Source organism: Sceloporus occidentalis, unplaced genomic scaffold (assembly GCF_023333645.1).
Source record: "Sceloporus occidentalis isolate IW3139 unplaced genomic scaffold, rSceOcc1.0.p SCAF_7, whole genome shotgun sequence".
Classification (NCBI taxonomy): Eukaryota; Metazoa; Chordata; class Lepidosauria; order Squamata; family Phrynosomatidae; genus Sceloporus; species Sceloporus occidentalis.
The window spans coordinates 1223490-1238403 of record NW_028316987.1 but is presented as its reverse complement, the minus strand read 5'-3'; the positions used below and the strand labels follow the sequence as shown (position 1 = coordinate 1238403).

Below are 14914 nucleotides of genomic sequence, written 5' to 3'. Positions count from 1 at the left end.
CATGATGAGAATGCCATTGGCAAACACTCTGTCACTTTTCATACAAAAGAATATTAAATACCAGAGAGAATTAAAGAGCCTTCTGCTAGATGTGAACTGGTTTCATGGCAAGTCCTTTAATGAGTCAGAATGTGGATGCTGCCTTTGTGGCTTTGGGCATCTTGATAGTTATGAAATTGGTTTGCTTACTTATTTTTCAATATTTTAATACAATCTATTTTATTTTAATAATTATATAATGATTTCTCCTCCTCCTACAGAGAGGTACTTGGCCAATTTGACTCAGGTACCAAAATAACTGACCACCCTTGACTCCTATGTACCTTGACCTGATGGAAAGGGGGGCATGGGATGCCATTTGCTGTTCTCCTTAAGTATCAGCAACATATCTGGACTGTCTATAAGTGGTTGTGATGTCTGGTAAATGGATGGCTTTGCCAAAGACTCTCTTACTGTTTGGCGTTGGAAACAGCAGGTAGACAGCTGTTGGCCTGACTCTCTTCTTCCCTGGGAGCCAATGTGCCAAGTCAAGGCAGCTGCTTCTTCATCTCTTAGCTAAATCAAAGCATTAATTTTAATTATAATTGTAAATTGTTTTTCCTATTTTATATCATGATCTTTCTCCAAGGAGCTCAGGGCAACATACCAAGCCTGTTTTGACAACAACTACGAGATGGGCCAAACTGAGGCAGAGTGATAAGTCCAAATCACCCATTATGCCTTTCCTAGGCAAGAAGATAATAGAATCATAGAATCATAGAGTTGGAAGAGACCGCAAGGGCCATCCAGTCCAACCCCCTACCATGCAGGAAATCTCAATCAAAGCATTGCAGACAGATGGCCATCCAGCCTCTGTTTGAAGACCTCTAAGGAAGAAGACTCCACCACACTCCGAGGGAGTGTGTTCCACTGTCAAACAGCCCTTACTGTCAGGAAGTTCCTCCTAATGTTGAGGTGGAATCTCTTTTCCTGCAGTTTGCATCCATTGTTCCGTGCTCTAGTCTCTGGAGCACCAAAAACAAACTTGTTCCCTCCTCAGTATGACATCCCTTCAAATATTTAAACAGGGCTATCATATCACCTCTTAACCTTCTCTTCTCCAGGCTAAACATACCCAGTTCCCTAAGGCATTTCCAGACCCTTCACCATTTTAGTTGCCCTCCTAGCCAAGCCTTTCCGTCCACATCCAACCTTCTAACCACCATACAACCTGGCTCTAACTCCCTTCTCCCTGGCCTGAGAACAAAAGGAGAACTCTTATCAGTCATCTTAGCTGCTTCCTCTGTGACTGTTTCTTCAGTCATCTACCATTCCATCTGAAAAGAAGCTTAGAGCTTGTCAGGAATTAATTTTCCAGGAGGGAAATTAATTTTCTAATCAGAAATCGGTGTGTTTCACTTAAGGCTAGAGACAGATTTGGGTAATAGCTCCTGGGGGTGGGTTATTCATTACCCCTTTGAACCAGAATCCTAGGTGTAACTTGATGCTTGCAGTATCAAGCAGAGACTAATGTTTTCAGTCTTCAACCTACATGTGGAGACTGGATCTAAATGCAAACCTTATGGTTGGACATCTAGCCTAATTTTTGTACTTTTTTGATCTTTCTTACCCCACTGCCTACTTTTCTACCATTCAGTCTGACAAAGATTTCGGCAGTGTTTTCGGGAGAAACTTTACACACTATTTTGATTAGTCCTAAAAAAAAAATTCTAGCTGTGGATTTTGTAGTTTTTAGCCCCTGTGGGTTAACATTTCTGTTACTTACAGGATTTATTTTATATATCCCCTCTGCTCTCTATACTGGGACCCATGGTGGCTCACAAATATATTTAAAAACAAATACAACTAAAAGCAGAATAAATGAAAATATTCCAGTTGAACAGATTACCATGTTAAAATAATAAATAAACAAAAAACAGTTTCAAAACACATAATGCTGGGAGAGGAGTGGAATACTCTTTCCTCAACAGCCATTTTATTGCCAAGAGATTGCTTGAACAGAAAAATAATTTGGCTAGTTTTGCCTTTTTATTTTGCCCAATGTTATTTTCTGGCAACTTAGTTTAGGTAATAGAACCTAAGAATAATAGTACGTAGTGTAACGAAGACCCATACAGACACACAACATAACTAGCCAGAATAAATGTGAAATTGGCAGATCAGATTAAATTGTAGAATAGGAAGGAAGATCAGCCTCTCCTGCTCCAAAGATGCAGCACTGAGATACAGCACTGTAAACCAAGGCAAATTTCATACTAGCAATGATGTGGCAAAAAGTAGAGATAGGAACTAACTAATAAGTATAATTTAAAAGGCATAGCTATGTTAGTCTGGAAAATCAGTATACAAAGGGCTCTTGTAGCACATTTGAGACTAAAGTCCAAAATACACTGCAGAAATAATCCAGTTTGAGGCTGCTTTAATTGCTCTGGCTCAGTGCTAGGGAATCCTGGGAATTGTACTTTATTCTGGCCCCAGAGCTCTCTGACAGAAGAGAAGGCTATTTCACAAAACTACAGTCCCTTGGATTATTTCTGCAGTGTGTTTTGGACCTAAGTGAGCCAAAGAAGTTGTAGCATAAGCTTTTGTAGATTTGGTCTACTCTCTCATATGCACTCCATGCATCTGAAGCCTACAAAGGCTTATGCCACAACATCTTTGGCTCAATTAGTCTCAAATCATCCATTAAGTTAGATTTTTTTAAAAACAAAAAGCCATCTGGTTAAATATATTTTTAACTTAATTGATTAATCTAAGTGGGATTTCCTGGGAAAGAGGCTGAAAATCAAATTGTTACGTGCATAAAACCATTTTACAAATCTATAACATCTGAGGTCTCTTTCACACTATACAGTTATAATACTTTGATACCACTTTATCTGTAATGGCTGCATCCTGTGGTATCTTGGGATTTGTACTTTTATGAGGCACTGGAGGTCACTGACAGAGACTTTTAAATAACTCACAGAATTACAGATCTCATTATTACATAGGCTGGGGCAACTAAGGAGGTGTCAAAGTGCTATAAAGTGCAAGATGTGGTGATGGACAGCCTTTTTCAAGATCCTAAAACAGGGATTAGAAAGATTCAAGGCTCTGCCATCTATTAATGGCAGAGCTGGGAAAAGCTATCTTTTGGGGGTCTACAACCCCCAGAATCTCCAGCCAGTATGGTCACTTGTAGACCAAAAAAGTTTTCTTTAAGTTCTCATCCATGGCCACTCTTCATAACAGCTATTTGTTATTTTCAATATCAGAGGCAGTTGCTGAGGACCTGAGCAGGAGGATGGTCCTCTTCTTGTGGCTTCGCAATGGGACATCTGGCTGGCCACTGCAGGAAATAGCATGCTGGACTGGTGGATCTTTAAGTGTTCTCGGCAGGACTCTTATCAGGTTCCTACACTTACGCTGCAGGTCACAATCCTGACCAGTGCACCTGAATCAACACACCATTGCTGTGATCCTGAATCAACACACCATTGCTGTTGTCCTGGTCATAGTTATATAGTGTCCATTTAAAAAAAAAATCTAACTGGGTATGATGTCTATTAATCACCATGACAACTACATGGCATTTCCATGCTATTGGCAGTGTGTCACTGAATATCATTTATGGGGCTGGGGAGAAAGCATAGGGAAATGGTATTGCCTTTTATGTGCTCCTTGTGAGTTTCCCATGGTCATCTGGTTTGCTGCTGTAGAAAGCAAGATGCCAGACTTGATGGATCTGTGGTCAGATTTGGCAAGCCTGTTTGAGTATCATATTCATCCGTTTGTTGTAATGAGATCTCTCTCTATTTTTGATAACTCAGGAAATAAGATAATACAGCTGCTCAAGCAGCAAGGCTTCTTCAGTCTGTCAGGCTTTTCTTAAACCAATATGAACTTTACCACAACTAATTCAATACAGGCCAGATACCAGAAATGTATTACAGTACTTAAATCGTTTTGGAATGACACAGTCTATTCTCTAATTCCACCACTTCTGTGATTGAACTCTCCTACAGACCAGCTTTTTCCAATGTGTTTCCCTCCAGATGTCTTAGACCACACATTTTTTTCATCCTCCACTAGTGCTGCCCATTCTAATGGGAATGATAAGAACTACAATGGAGGCAACCACATTTGGGAAGTCTGGATATGTGGTATAGTGGTTAAAGTCTCAGACTGAGACTTGGGACTCCAGGTTTAAGTCCAGGACATTTTGCTGTCCAAAGTGGAGCACCAAATGGAGTCTCCCTCACCCAAGTCAAGGTATCTGGCAAAGCCAGCCAGGTTATTTTGTCATGAGGCAGAAAATCCAACAAAGACCTCTCTCCATCCCTTGCACTAAAAAATATCCCAACAGTAATAACATAGTAAATAGATAAGTATTTGCTGTTGTTTCATGCCTCTCAAAAATCTGCTGCCAGAGGCAGCCACCTCATTCTACCTGATGGTAGGACCAAGACTCCTCAGGTCCCCACTGAACCATGAAAATCACTGGGACAGTCATTCTTTCTCAGCTTGGCGTCTCTCAGGACTTTATCACACAGAGGGGATTTGGAGACAAATTGGTTAAATCCTGTGCAGAATCAGGATTTTAAAATCTGCAAAACACCCGCTTTTGCGGGTTGTTTTTCAGATGCGTTGGCATCAATGAGAAATAATGTGACATTAATCTGAACACAAAGTAGACATAACACACTCCTTTTTACTTTGGGGAAGTTTCTGAAAATAAAAAGGAATGGGTTCTGTCAACTTTGCATTCGCATTAATGTGGCATTATTTCTCATTAATGCAAATGGCATCTGAAAAACTACCCACTTCTGCGGGTTATTTTAAATTTCTGTTTGGGTTAACCCCAAATATCATGTGAAAAAGAACCTGCTTTTGCAGTCCCCCCCCCCCACTTTAAATCACGTTTCTGAACAGGATCCATCCCATGTGATAAACTCCTCAGAGTTGTGAGGCTAAAGTGAGGAAGAAAGGAACTAAGTACATTGCTATGAGCTCACTGAAGGAAAGGCAGGATAGAAACTTAATTAATAAAAGAAATACAGGCCACCTCTTCTGTGGTAGGTTGGTACTTCTCAAAGAAGATAGGCCTCCCTCAGAAGGATGATGTTTCCATACAGGGGGGTGAACTAAGGGGAAAATATTAACAGTGATAATAGCTGGTTGGCAGCTGGCTCTCCTGATGTTCCCAGAACAAGATTTGGGTCAGCTAGTACATCCTTCCCCATCCCTTACCTTAAGCTGAGTACAGTATTCCTCCAGGTCCTCAGCCTCCTGTCTACGCCTCTCTAGGTTTTCACACAACACCGTGCACTCACTCTGCACACAGGTAGAGCACAAGAGAAATAAGTACTGTAAATGCATTGCAAAGGCAAGCAAATATGTCAAAGTGGCCATAATTGCCCTGTTCTGATCAACCACCCTTGCAGATAAACAGCCTTCCTTCTCTTTCTAGCAGTTCAGCAGTTCCAACCTCCCTCTACATAGAAGTTCTATTAGTGGCCCATTAAAACCAGAAATCACCACTGAAAAAAGGAAAAACCAAGGGACCTTATACAAAACAATTTTAAAAATAATAAAGCATTTGGAATTCAATATTATTCTCATCCATAAGATAAGGATCCACCCAAATGCTTTCAGACTTTTTTTTAATCAGCTGTTTCCTGGGACAGAATTCTTAATGGTACAGGAGACTCCAGTTGGGATGTAGGCTGAGGAAGAAACTTTTAATTTTATAGGAAATACTGAAGCAAGGTATATTAATGATACTGGAAGGATATTGGGCCCCACTTACAATCCACACCTAATGTGCTCTTACAAGAGGGGAAAAGCCTGGTTATAACATGCTGGTCCTAGAAATGCTACATGATGGAAAGGGACAGAGGTTCTGGGATGTCTGCTTAGCTTTGTGGTTCTTAAACTGTGGTCTCACATCTTCTTGAGATGGTTCATAAGGCCACTAAAAATAGCAGGATAACATACTGATCAGCCAAAGGTATCAGGATTTTGGCTTTGGTTGAATTTCCACCTCAGGCAAAAGATTTTTTAAAAATTACATCACTTTGCAAAATCAAACTACAAATGGCTTGTCATTCCATAGCTCAAGAAGCTACTGTGTAAAGGTCAGTTGTGGACTCTTAGCCCTAAATATGCATATATAGCTTTGCTGGTCCGTGACTACATGGGACAACTGCAGCTGAATTTGGATTCAGTAGCCTAAATGCAATGGTCTACAAAAGAATCTAACAAACCAGAGTAGTTCTCAAAAGAACCAAAGTTAAAGAACCAGTGGTCTAGTTCATGGCTGCAAGAGCTGAAGAGGAAAATCTCAAGGTGGAGTCTAGGCCCTTGGCAGGCTGGCCGCTACTGGAACAGGAGGGGTACAGTCTCCAGACCTGCAGGCTCTGAACATGGCGGTTGACCTTGGACGTCCTCTCCTTGAGGCTGGTGATGGAGTCCTTGGCTCGCAACAGGCCGCTATTGCTCACTTCCTGCTGGGGGAGAGCGTAAGAAGGGGGCAGGTCAGGTGAATAGTCCAGTTACTTCTGACCTCTTTACACTTTCTGGGCATTTCTTTCAACTCCAAAAACTTTAAAATGGCAGGCCACAGTTGAAAGCAGCCCTTTCAATGAGGGAGAGTACAGTGACTAGTTCCTTCAAGGTAGAAGAAGGGAGCACTTGTGTGCAACAGATCTCCCACAAAAATCTCCTTCAATGGGAGAAAGGAAGCAGAACATTACTCTGGATGGGTATGAGAGCAAATCTGAGGAACTAGGAAACTGAGATGAAGGATGAGGAAAGCAGAGCAACCAGATGTGGAGCTGGGAAGGCAGTGGGAAAAAACCATGGCAGGGAAGGTTTTTCTTGATGAAAGAATGCAAGGATGGGGAGCTACCAATCGCTAGAAGGAATATCCTTCCAGATTTTGCTAAGTACTGTAATACACTTTAAACATACTTTAAAGGTGAGCTTTTCAAATCATAGACTAGCTATTGCAGAATTATGGAAGGGGGTATCCTCGCTCAATAACTTGCTCAGAGTGAGGCAATTCTACAACCCCCTAATTTAATGTTTATACCAAGTTTGGGAAAAAAATTACTTTTTGGGACTACAGCTCTTAGAATCCCACAGCCAACATAAATGACCATGCTGGCTGGGAAATTATGGGAGCTGTAACCCCCCCCCCCCCCCCCAAATTCTGTGCAGGACTAGCCCAGCCTAAAATCCTGTGGGTTTAAACAGCTCAGATTATGTGCCAAAAAAACCCTTCTGCCAACATATTCTGTGCTTCTAAAATGTGCCATGACAAAATTCAGAAAGTTATTATTCCCCACTTGGCATGAAAATGTTGAGAGAAACGTAAATCTATTTAATTTCTTTCTGTTGGGCTGTTGTCAAAGGCACCAGAGTAAGGCTAGTAAAAACCAACTGGCAATCTTATTTCAAAAATGTTCTCTCTTTGATCAGAGATGGGAACTATGTGACCATGCAGATGATGGTGGATGACAACTCCCAGCATTCTCCACTACAGGCTGGGAATTGCAGTCCTAGAACATCTGGAGGGCTACATGATCTCCACTCTAGATTTAGAGATAAGATACCCCAGATGATTCTATACCTATTTATTAGTAATTAACTGAATTTGTGAATTATTTAATACTTTTTCTTAGCTGATAAAGACATTAAAGAGAGAAAGGGATGACCATCTCAATCATTTTACAAAAAACTGTCCATATTTTGGGATGCCCATCTATGACACAGAGGTTAGAGTGCAAGGCACTATCATTTAGTTGTTAAAATGCTGGCCTAGAACTAGGACTAAGGAGACCAGAGTTCAAACCTGCAAAGCCACAAAGTTTAGCTTGCTAAATTGCCTATGGCTAATCTTTTAAGTCTAATTAATTTCACTGATTTATTGCATCAAAATAATAGCAAGGAATCACTGATGCCACACACAGCTTCTCAGAGGAAGTATGGGATTAAATGTATGACTATAGTAATTTGCCCTAACTATATTTTACACTGCTCATTAGAATCTCCCAGAAAATAGAAAGCTAAAAGGAATAATGTAGAAAGGAAGGAGGGTTCTTGTGGTCTCAATCGGTGCTACTCAAAGTGGTGGGTCATGGACTAGTGCTGTTCCCCGAGAGTTCCCAGGAAAGAAGGAAACAGTTGTAGCTAATGGGCACAAATATGGTACTGGTCCCTGGTGCACTGGTGAAAAAAATGCCAGGTCCCCTCATATACTTTAAGAAGCACTGGTCTAGGTAAGGGATTGTAATCCCAATACAATGATTGATATTTACTATTTTTCATTTGACTGTGGCTATTGAGATTGTGGCCAAAATTAGTTTGATAAGGATTGCCCATAGAATGAGAGGTCGGGTAGATTGTCTCCTTCTTTCTGCAGTATGAGCTTGTTACTCAAAGGATTGACGTGAGAATGACAAGTTCCTTTTAGGCTTTCTTTGGGTATACATCATGGATGAACAACTGTCAGGGGTATGGGGCTGTGTTTGCTCCCTCATAAGACCTTAGAGCAGTGGTCCCCAAACTTTGGTCTTCCAGATATTTTGGACTTTGGCTTCCAGAAGTTCTAGCCAGTTTTACCAACAATCAAGAATTCTAGGACATGAAGGCCAAAACATCCGGATGACTAAAACTGGGAATCACTGCCTTCACCGTACCCCCCGAAACAAATATGAAGATATTTTTTTTTGCCCTCAACTGCCTCTGAACACTAACTGGGAAGCATTTTTGCCACATTTTGGTTCCCTGGGCCATTTTAGTCCAAGAGAGGGCTTTTAAAAAAAACAAGAAGTGACCCAGAACCCACTTTTTAAAAAAATTAGTCTCTACTGGGCTTAAAATGCCCCAGATGGCTGATAACATGGCAAAACTATTCCTCCCCATAACTCTTTAAGGGGTAGAGGGCATTTTGGGTCGAATAAACATTTTGAACCCTGAGAGACCCTGGGGACGGTAAAAATGGCCCAGGGAGGGCTGCATGTAGCCTCCACTTTGCCCACCTTGGCATGCATACTGCAAAAAGAAACAAACAATGAAAAGAAAATAAAAGCCAAAAAATAAAAGTTGTGGTTTTCCATTTGCCTGAACTGAGGGAGTATAAAAATGGAAAATAAATTGACCCCAAAATGGTCATTCTAACTGAGTCACAGAAATACCAAATTATAGAAATGAGGGCACTTGTATGCATTTATTAATGTATAAAGCATGTATGTAGTGGCATCGCTAGGGGGTGCGGTGTCGTGGACCATACCTGGTGACATCTCAGAAGAGAAATGACACCCGGCCGAGCGCCCCCCCCCCCACCTCCATTCATAAAATAATATAATGACTACTAATAGCATTATTATTTTTTGTATTAAATAATGTTCACTTGTTCCTTCTAATGCATTTTAAGCCCAGTAGAGGCTTCTTTTTAAAAACTGGGGGAAATTATTTTTGGCAGTCATTTTGGAGGATTTGGACAATTTTTCTATTTTTTAAAATGTACTTTTGTAAACAAAATTAGAGATAATGAGAAAGTTTTTAATACACTTCTCTCCATAGAATGATAAGACTTGGAAGTGACTACAAGGGCCATCTTTCCAGCTGCAAATCCTAAAATAGTCTGTTCCCTCTGGTAGAGTAGAGGATGTTATTTCTGGTGCTCCTTGGATACTTTTTGTACATGAAACAGTGGTGGGAGGCAGGATCTAGTCCTCAGGAAGCAATATGTCTGAACATTTTGTTGAGCTATAGCTACCAAGTAATGCCAGGTTTTTAAGTCTGACAGAAATTAGTGGTGTCTTTTTAACCTCTTGCTGGCATTACTTCTGCAGTACACCTTGGATGTCTGGTCTGAGGATACAGCTGATGTAGAACCAGGAAGCTATTCTCCACCTATCAGTGTGGAATTGTGGGATCACATTACACAGAAGCTGCACATTTCAGCTCCAGAATCAGCATGGGTATCCTGTGGCCTCCTAGGAACCATTCCGATGACTGGAATTAGTGCTGGAATTTGGCTGCTTGTAGACTTCAGCAATTTACTTGAGTTTGCAATTTCTGTCAGTCTTCTGGCTTTGCTAGGAGGCTATATAATTCAAGTTAAAGTTCAAACAGAGATCATTTCTGGGGTTCTATGGTGTGTGAGCTGGACACAGTGTATTCAGGCTAGTATATGGGTTTAACATTTATGGCTATGACCGCAGGGCAAGAGTAGAATGTGGTGGCTATTCAGGTGGCAAATGGTGGAAGCAATGGGGAACTGTGGCAGCACAGATCTGGATGTCCCCCAAAGTCTGCCCTGAACCCCCTAAGCTAGCCTGCTGCTTTCGGGTACAGTGGGACTTGTCCCATGCCAGTAAGGAAGTTACATCCAGATGCCACTTCAATCACCTTCTTTACATGAAATGAGAGGAACCACCTTGTCCTTTGCCTAAGGCAACAAAAGGTCTTGGCCTACCCCAAAGGTAAGAATAATGTGGTCCTCCAGATGCTGTTGAATTGTGGCTCCCATCAGGCCTAGCTAGCACAGCCAACGGTGGGGGATGCTTGAAGGAAGTTCACCAACATCTGGAGGGACACATGATTGAGATCTTTCAAGGACAGAGGTGTATTCTGGGGGTGGAATTAGAGTTTTGGCTGTTCTGTTAATGGAACAACATCAACTCAAGGTGACATGTTCATCTGACAGAACAACAACACAATTATACTTCATTCCTTTCTTCATTAATTCCTCTCCTCACCTGCTGGCTGGAGGTGTCGTCATCATCTTCAGACCAAGCTGGCTTGATGGGGAGCAGGGGAGCATTTCTTTCTCCAGCTGCTCCCCCAGGAGAACTCCCATCATCCGTGGATTCATTCTCTGTAGTGGAGTCATCACGCTCTCCATCAGTTAGGTTCAGGAGGGAAACATTGGTGCAGGCAGAAGAACGCTTCAAGTTGAGGTTGTTCCTTTCACTGGTCAAGTGCGGCTCAACACTGGAGTGGAGAAAACAGTGTGCGTATCAGCCACGACCAAAGGATGACATCCCTTAGCATGAAACAGTTACTATCTGGGACTATAGCATTAGCCCTTGTTTCCCCTTCCATAACCTCCCAACAGTAGACAGGTGAAAACCAGGATGTGTGTGACCAGGCAAGCAGTCAAGATGGTAAAAGTTATTAATGAGGAATAACAAACAAGTTAGGAGAGGCTGCATTAGTTTCTTTTTGCCTGAGTCTATAGAGAAAGGCAACACCCTGCCTCTCCCAGTTGTCTCTTCCCTGCAGATTATTAAATGGGATTGTCCCTGCCAAATCAGGACAGTTAGAGGGTATGCCATACTGGCTGGAGGATTCTGGGAGCTGTAGCACCAAAAGGTACCTTTGTCAAGATCTAGCCTTTATTAGAAAACAAATGTCAAAGGAACATTTGTGTAGTTCTGCTGCACTGAAAGACAATGACTATGGTATTTAAAGACTAACAGATTTATTATAGTATAATCTTGGTTTGAGTGTTGGACTATGACTCTGGAGAGCAGAGTTCAAATCCCACTGGGTGGCCTTGGGCAAGTCACAGTCTCTCAGATTCCCTGAAGAAACTTGCCAAGAAAACCCTGTGATGGATTTGCCTTATACTCGCCATGAAGTCAGAAATAACTTGAAGGCACACAACAACAAGCTTTTAGGACCCAGAAAGTCCGTTTTACCAAATAAAAAGGCTCTTGATTCCTGGTTAAATGGCAATTTCACTTCCTCTGTTATTGTTTCAATTCTCAGGCTTGTTTCTAAACCAAATAGGAATTATTACTCCAAGAGGATAGGAGTCCAAAATCCTATGTTTGGTGGGGAGACCCTGCTGCTCTCCAAATGATGTTGGATTCCAACTCCCATTTTCCCTGACCTTGCTTACTGGGGCTGATAGAGTCCAACAAAATCTGTAGGGCTACCAGTTTATCAGCCATTTTAGAAGGAAGGAATCTGAAATATTAAAGGGGCAAAGAGACAGCTATGAAGCCAGGGTTTCTAGTTTCCTAGGGACTATCATCTTACATTTGTGGTCCTATGCCCACTTCCCCGGAAGTAAGTTCCAGTGAACACACTGGGATTTAGCAAACATTCATAAAACCAGATTGACATTATGTTGCATCCTTTTTCCTACATAAAAGTTAGAATGATAAATGAGAGAAGGAAAGATGGCAAATAGAAGAAATCCCTTGATTTTTCTGAGAAAGAGGAGGAAACTAGTTAACTGTAGGGCAGGAGGGAAAGATCCTTAAATTTTGCAAGAAAGAAATGTGGTTGCTAGAACAAAGAATGCTGAACATGGATTTAGGATCTTCAAGGTTTGATGGGACAGGTGAGGGGCTACACCAAATTCAAGCAGATGACCAGGTTCATTAATTATCTCATCAATAAGTGTCTTTGAATCTTGTAGGAACTGAGATACAGATCACACTTCTAGGAAACTAAAGTGTGACATGGCTCATCCTCAGAATAGGATGTTTTCCCACAGTGTCTTTTTAAAACTGTAAACCATAACTGCTCTCATAGAAATGTCACAAACTGCTTTCTCCCAGCCTGAAGCATCTGTTCATCAGCTCACCTACTTTGGTCTATTCTGGTCTTTTCCAGGCACCCTCCAGATGTGTGGGACTGCAACTACCACTATTCCATGGTTGGGTACGGTGGTGGGATTTGTAATCCCAAACATCTGGAGGACACCAGATTGAGGAAACCAGGGGGTTATTCAGACGGAGAAAATAATCCAAGTAGAAACTGGGTTGAATCTTTGTTGTTCACATGAATTTTGAATGCATCCAATTAAGTTTTTTGGGGAGCTGGCAAAAACCCACTAAACCCGGGATAATAATTTTTGGGTATTTTTCCAGGTTTTTCTAAAAGATTTGCATCATTGGCTGTGTGAATGACCAATGCAAATAGCCCTGGGATAAAACTCTGCATGCCTAGCATGTGCTTCAAATGCATCCGCATCGTCAACTCCATCTTTATTTGAGTGCTGACACATGTGAGCAACTGAACTCGCAAAGATGTTCATAGACGCAGTTCCAGAGTGTAAACAACAAAACTGGAATGTGTAAGTGAGATTATTTGTATGGTCGTGCTAAAAAAAATCCACACCAACGTCTGAATAAACCTTTGGTCTATTGCAACAGGCAGTATCTCTCCAGAGTTTCAAGCAGATCACATGCTAAGACCCCTTTAGCTTGAGATGCTTGAGGTTTGAACTCAGCCCCCCTCTGCACAAAAAGAGATCTCTTGCAGTCAAGATGGCAAATTGTTTCTAAGCAATGTTCCCACAGAGACAATTGTATCTACACAATGTTCCCTCAGAGCAGTGGTTTGAGTGTTGGACTAGGACTCTGGAGACCAAAGTTCAAATCCCCGCTTAGCCATGGATACCCACTGGATGACCTTGGGCAGTGGTTCTCAACCTGTGGGTTACGGCTCCTTTGGAGGTCGAACAACCCTTTCAAAGGGGTAGCCTAAGACCATTGGAAAACTCTTATTTTCGATGGTCTTAGGAACCGAGACCATTGGTTGGGGGTCACCACAACATGAGGAACTGTATTAAAGAGTCATGGCATTAGGAAGGTTGAGAACCACTGACCTTGGGCAAGTCACAGTCTCTCAGCCTCCGAGGATGGCAATGGCAAACCCCCTTTGAAGAAGAAACCTGCCAAGAAAACCCTATATGGTAGGTTTGCCTTAGGGTTGCCGTAAGTCAAAAACGACTTGGAGGCACACAACAACAATGTTCCCCCATCCCTCCCCATGCCCCAAGTAGCGCATTGAACTCCACCTCCACCCCCTTCCTTCCCAGGGCTCCCACCCATGGAAAGAGACGGCTTTCTTCTTTTTGGGGAAGCCCTTGGTGCTGCTAGACTTTCCCAGTTGCTCTTTGCTTCCTTGAGGCCGACCCTCTGCCCCCGTTGGTGTGTCTCCAGCCTCGTTGATTTCCTTGGACTGCCAGATAGTCTTGACCACAAAGTTGGCCATCAATAATCTGGTTCAAATGCGAATTTTCTTTCCTACACTACACCAGGGAATATCGACCACCTCCAAGCCAACCGGCTCTCCAAGGAGGGCAGAGATCTCCCAGCTGCGCCCCATGATCTCACAACGGTTGCCGTGGCGCCTTAGGATCACATGACCCACACTCCTCCATCTTGTTTTTTTGCCACCAACATTCTATGCGGTCAGAAGAGAGGAAATGGGGAAGATTGGTTGGGAAAATGGTTGGAAGTAATAGAAATGGACCAATGGACAAGGAAAAAACCCCGAAATGAACAATCTGAAAAATATCAACAAGACTGGAAAAAAGAGGCTGACTGTCTGAGAATTACCAACAATAAGATATACTTGACATTATACACAAACATTATGCAAACAATCCTCAGGCTTTCTATACATGATTTTGATATTCTCTTCTCAAGGTTCAAGATCAGAGTGACCAGGGTGACCAGATATGCTAACTGCAAAAGAGGACAAGGTATAAGTAGGGGCACTGCAAAATGGAGGGCATTCCAGAAAAATCTAGGGCATGACCAAAGAAAAGCTAAAAAGATTCATGCTTCTTCATCGTGCCCAAAATGGAGGACATTTTGGAATTCCTCCTGGAAACAAGGCTGAAATGTAGGACACATGTCTCAGAAAAGAAGACCTGGAAGTACCACTGCTGATGGAAATTAAACTTTTATGTGATGCAGATTTTAAGCTGCAGGTTTTCCAGCCCATCAGCTACAGACACACAAATTTGTGATGCGTTCCATACATTTTTTTTAATTTTAATTGTTTTTAAATTTCTGTAGTAAAGTGTTTAAAGTGTTCTTATTTTGTGAGTTCCCTTGGGCCCCTTTCTGGGAGAATGGCAGTATAAAAATGAAATTAATTAATTAACTAATTA

The 14914-nt window shown here is 41.9% G+C and overlaps 1 protein-coding gene across 13 annotated transcripts in view; it reads right to left on the bottom strand.

Moving 5' to 3' along the window:
• Window positions 1-14914, bottom strand: part of TSKS (testis specific serine kinase substrate) — a 32422-nt gene that overhangs the window by 13968 nt on the left and 3540 nt on the right. For 2 of the 13 annotated variants that reach the window (XM_089531572.1, XM_089531573.1), the window contains 4 exons: window positions 10752-10986; window positions 6393-6491; window positions 5233-5316; window positions 454-555 (listed from right to left, as the gene is read on the bottom strand). In XM_089531572.1, the coding sequence (XP_089387698.1) occupies window positions 454-555; window positions 5233-5316; window positions 6393-6491; window positions 10752-10986 (520 nt within the window). Of the gene's footprint in view, window positions 1-453; window positions 556-5232; window positions 5317-6392; window positions 6492-10751; window positions 10987-13810; window positions 14164-14914 lie in introns of those variants that run through there. The other 11 variants (XM_089531575.1, XM_089531577.1, XM_089531565.1 and 8 more) reach the window with 10 other exon arrangements.